Source organism: Electrophorus electricus, chromosome 3, assembly GCF_041902795.1.
Source record: "Electrophorus electricus isolate QZ-2024a chromosome 3, ASM4190279v1, whole genome shotgun sequence".
NCBI classification, from domain to species: domain Eukaryota; kingdom Metazoa; phylum Chordata; class Actinopteri; order Gymnotiformes; family Gymnotidae; genus Electrophorus; species Electrophorus electricus.
The window spans coordinates 11024157-11026991 of NC_137499.1; the positions used below are offsets into that span (position 1 = coordinate 11024157).

Below are 2835 nucleotides of genomic sequence, written 5' to 3' on the forward strand. Positions count from 1 at the left end.
ATTTATTTTGTATTGATAAACATGCCACAACTTACCAAGTCAGTGAATGTTGGTTTTCATCCAATAAGAACAAATTAAGGCCCTTAACCCACAATTACTCAAGTTGTGTTCAGACATAATTGTAAGTCGCTTTATGCAATAGCGTCAATAAAAGTAGTTCTAATGAATAGGTAGCTAATATAGTATAGAAAGGCCTGACACAGGCTCTTAACACCCCGTACCAAACACTGCCTCCTCGCACCTTTCAACTTTCATATATCCGTGTGTGCACTCTCTGGTATTGGACCCATGACCTACGTGTTTCCATGGCGTAGCTATGTCTGCTCTACTAGGTGGACTTCTCTGCTAGTTTTAATTTAAAGAACTGCCTCTGTTTCGGTGTAAAAATTATCTGTTATCTGCCCTATGCTTACGTTTTGATGTGTAACACTGACGGTTATTTTTTCACCCGTGACTTTATCCTTACCAGTCCCAGAAGAATCGGCAGGAAATCTCAGATTATTTGGACCGTTTGAAACTTTCTCTCCCAGTTGTTTGGCTTTGAACGGCTTTGGGCCATAGACTGGACCCACAGAGAGAGAGAGACAAGACTGTCCGTGTCCGAGGTTCTCTTCCACAGATGAGCCATTGGAGTCTCCAGGCTTTCACAAAGGAAGCTTTGAGCCAGACATTGTGTTGGGTAGGTGTGAGGCGTGAGGGTGGAACAGTAAGGAGGGGGCGTAGCCCCTGGCCTGCGTCGGTATGGCATGTAGACACGGGGTGTGAAATGCAAGCATCATTCCAGCCTGTCTTAAGACCCTCAGGTTGGACAGCAGATCTCCAGATTCCAGCCAAGGAACAGCACCAAGGTGTAGAGGTAATCACCACCTCAGAAACAGCTTCTGTTCCATTCCTGTTTGTTTGTGGCCACGTCGTTGGTAACGTAGCCTGTTTGTGGGTCTGTGTGAGCTGGTTTTCTTATGGTTGATGCAGTGTGAGGCTAAAGGGTATCAGAGTGACCATGCCTCGTCTGTGTGCCTCGCTGCTCCTGTGTGGCTTGGTGATGGGACTCCTCTACCTCACGGGTAAGTGAACCAAACGTCCTCTAACTCCCGGCTAAGTGACCCAGACGTCCCCTACCTCACGGCTGAGTGACCCAGACGTCCCCTACCTCACGGCTGAGTGACCCAGACGTCCCCTACCTCACGGCTGAGTGACCCAGACATTTTGGAGAATAAAGGACACGACTTGTATCTGTTCCACTGTGCTCTCAGGACACTCCCTTCAGGACTGTGCTCAGAATCCTGAGGAAGACGCTGCAAACTGTGACAAACCTTCACAAATACAGGACAGACACAGTAACAGATCTACTTTCAAGCACTCCATTAAAGGGTCAGACAGGGCAGGGGTTGGAAACAGCCCCCGTGACTAAAGCCCCCTGTTAATCAGGGATCGAACGGCATTTTATGATCTCAAAGACAAACAGAAGATGTGTTGATTTGGTTCTTTTAGCCTGGTCTCCTGAGAATTAGAGTGCATGTCTGAAAGCTGTCTGTGCGGGGGTCTTATTTACTGATTTCATCTCCCACCCACCGGCTTCTCTGGTCTCCAGGGGACTTTTACATGTTATTGAATAGTAAAGACGCCACCTACCAAATCTTGCGATCTTGGGTCTGTTTATCTGTTTATTTGTTTATTTCTAACTGCTGTGTGCCTTATTTGAGGCTGTGTTACCGGGTTGAAGATTGTTGTGAAGTCAGAGCAGGTTAAATATTCGTTTTCATTTTCTTTTTAGGGGCAGAAGAGAGCCAGGGTGAGCAATTATTAATTAATTATTAGCATATATTTATTAATGGTTGCTTATTTGTTTTTGTCTATATTTTTATTATCAATATAATAATTAATTACTCCTAATTAGTTAACTAATTATCATATGAATATAATAGATTTTCTACCCAACACTAAATGTGTCCAAACATAGTGTGTTTTTCAGTGTGAGGTTTTTCTTGTTTTTCTTTTCTTTCTTTTTTTTACTTTGCTGCCACCCCCTGCATTTCTGCCTCACCGATTGGCCAACAGCTGAATCCAGGGAGAAGCGGGGCGTGCCCAACTGGGCCCTGACGTCCTCCGACTTCTTCGGCTGGGTGGAGGAGCTGCGCTCTAATGCTGGTTACGACAAGCTGGAGGAGCTGGCCAGGACCTTCTGGGCCCACTTCCCCTCGGCCAGTCGCCTGGGCTACGACCCCCCCGCCCACGAAGACTGAGACCATGGATGACGTATTCTGCGACACCAAACGTGACCCCTCACATCACATATCAGCTGTGCAACAGAGGAAAAACGTGAACCCAAAAGGATTTTTCTTTTCTTTTGTGATCTCCATTGCTCATAACACAAATAAACATATTGCCACTTCAGAAATGCGGTGTGCTTCTGTATCGATACACTTGTTTACATGTGGGATGTTGTACTTATGGCATTTTCAAAGTTATTTTTCTTAAATTATTAGCAGCTGTTAGATGCGAGACGCAGCCTCGGGTTTGACGTGTTTGTACCATAGCAAACCAACATGGCCATGCTAGCGTGAACACACACACATGCCCTTAAATCTCAGATGAAAAGTTCAGTCTGTAGGTGATCCAAGTCCTCTGAACGCTTCCCAGGAAAACAGATGGGTTCAGAGAGTGAAGGACATGCTCGTGGGAGAACCGTCCACACACTTCTCAACACAGCCTCACCATATTATTACAGCCCAAACTGAGGCTCGCCACGTGTAAGTCAGCTATAAATTAATAGTAATTTCACTGTCTGCAGGGTTGTCTTTATAGTACTGCACAAATGACAAATGTGTTATTTGG

The 2835-nt window shown here is 45.5% G+C and overlaps 1 protein-coding gene across 2 annotated transcripts; it reads left to right on the plus strand.

The window, feature by feature from the left end:
* Positions 1-313: 313 nt before the first annotated feature.
* On the plus strand, positions 314-2374 carry otos2 (otospiralin 2). Of its 2 annotated transcripts, XM_027004738.3 has the most exons (4): positions 314-856; positions 973-1064; positions 1775-1792; positions 2059-2374. In XM_027004738.3, the coding sequence occupies exons 2-4, from the start codon at positions 1001-1003 to the stop codon at positions 2241-2243; spliced, it is 267 nt and encodes an 88-aa protein (XP_026860539.1). In that variant the 5' UTR covers positions 314-856; positions 973-1000; the 3' UTR covers positions 2244-2374. The 2 variants fall into 2 exon arrangements, with proteins under 2 accessions (XP_026860539.1, XP_081563588.1); XM_081707462.1 differs by having other exon boundaries at positions 314-1064.
* Positions 2375-2835: the final 461 nt, after the last annotated feature.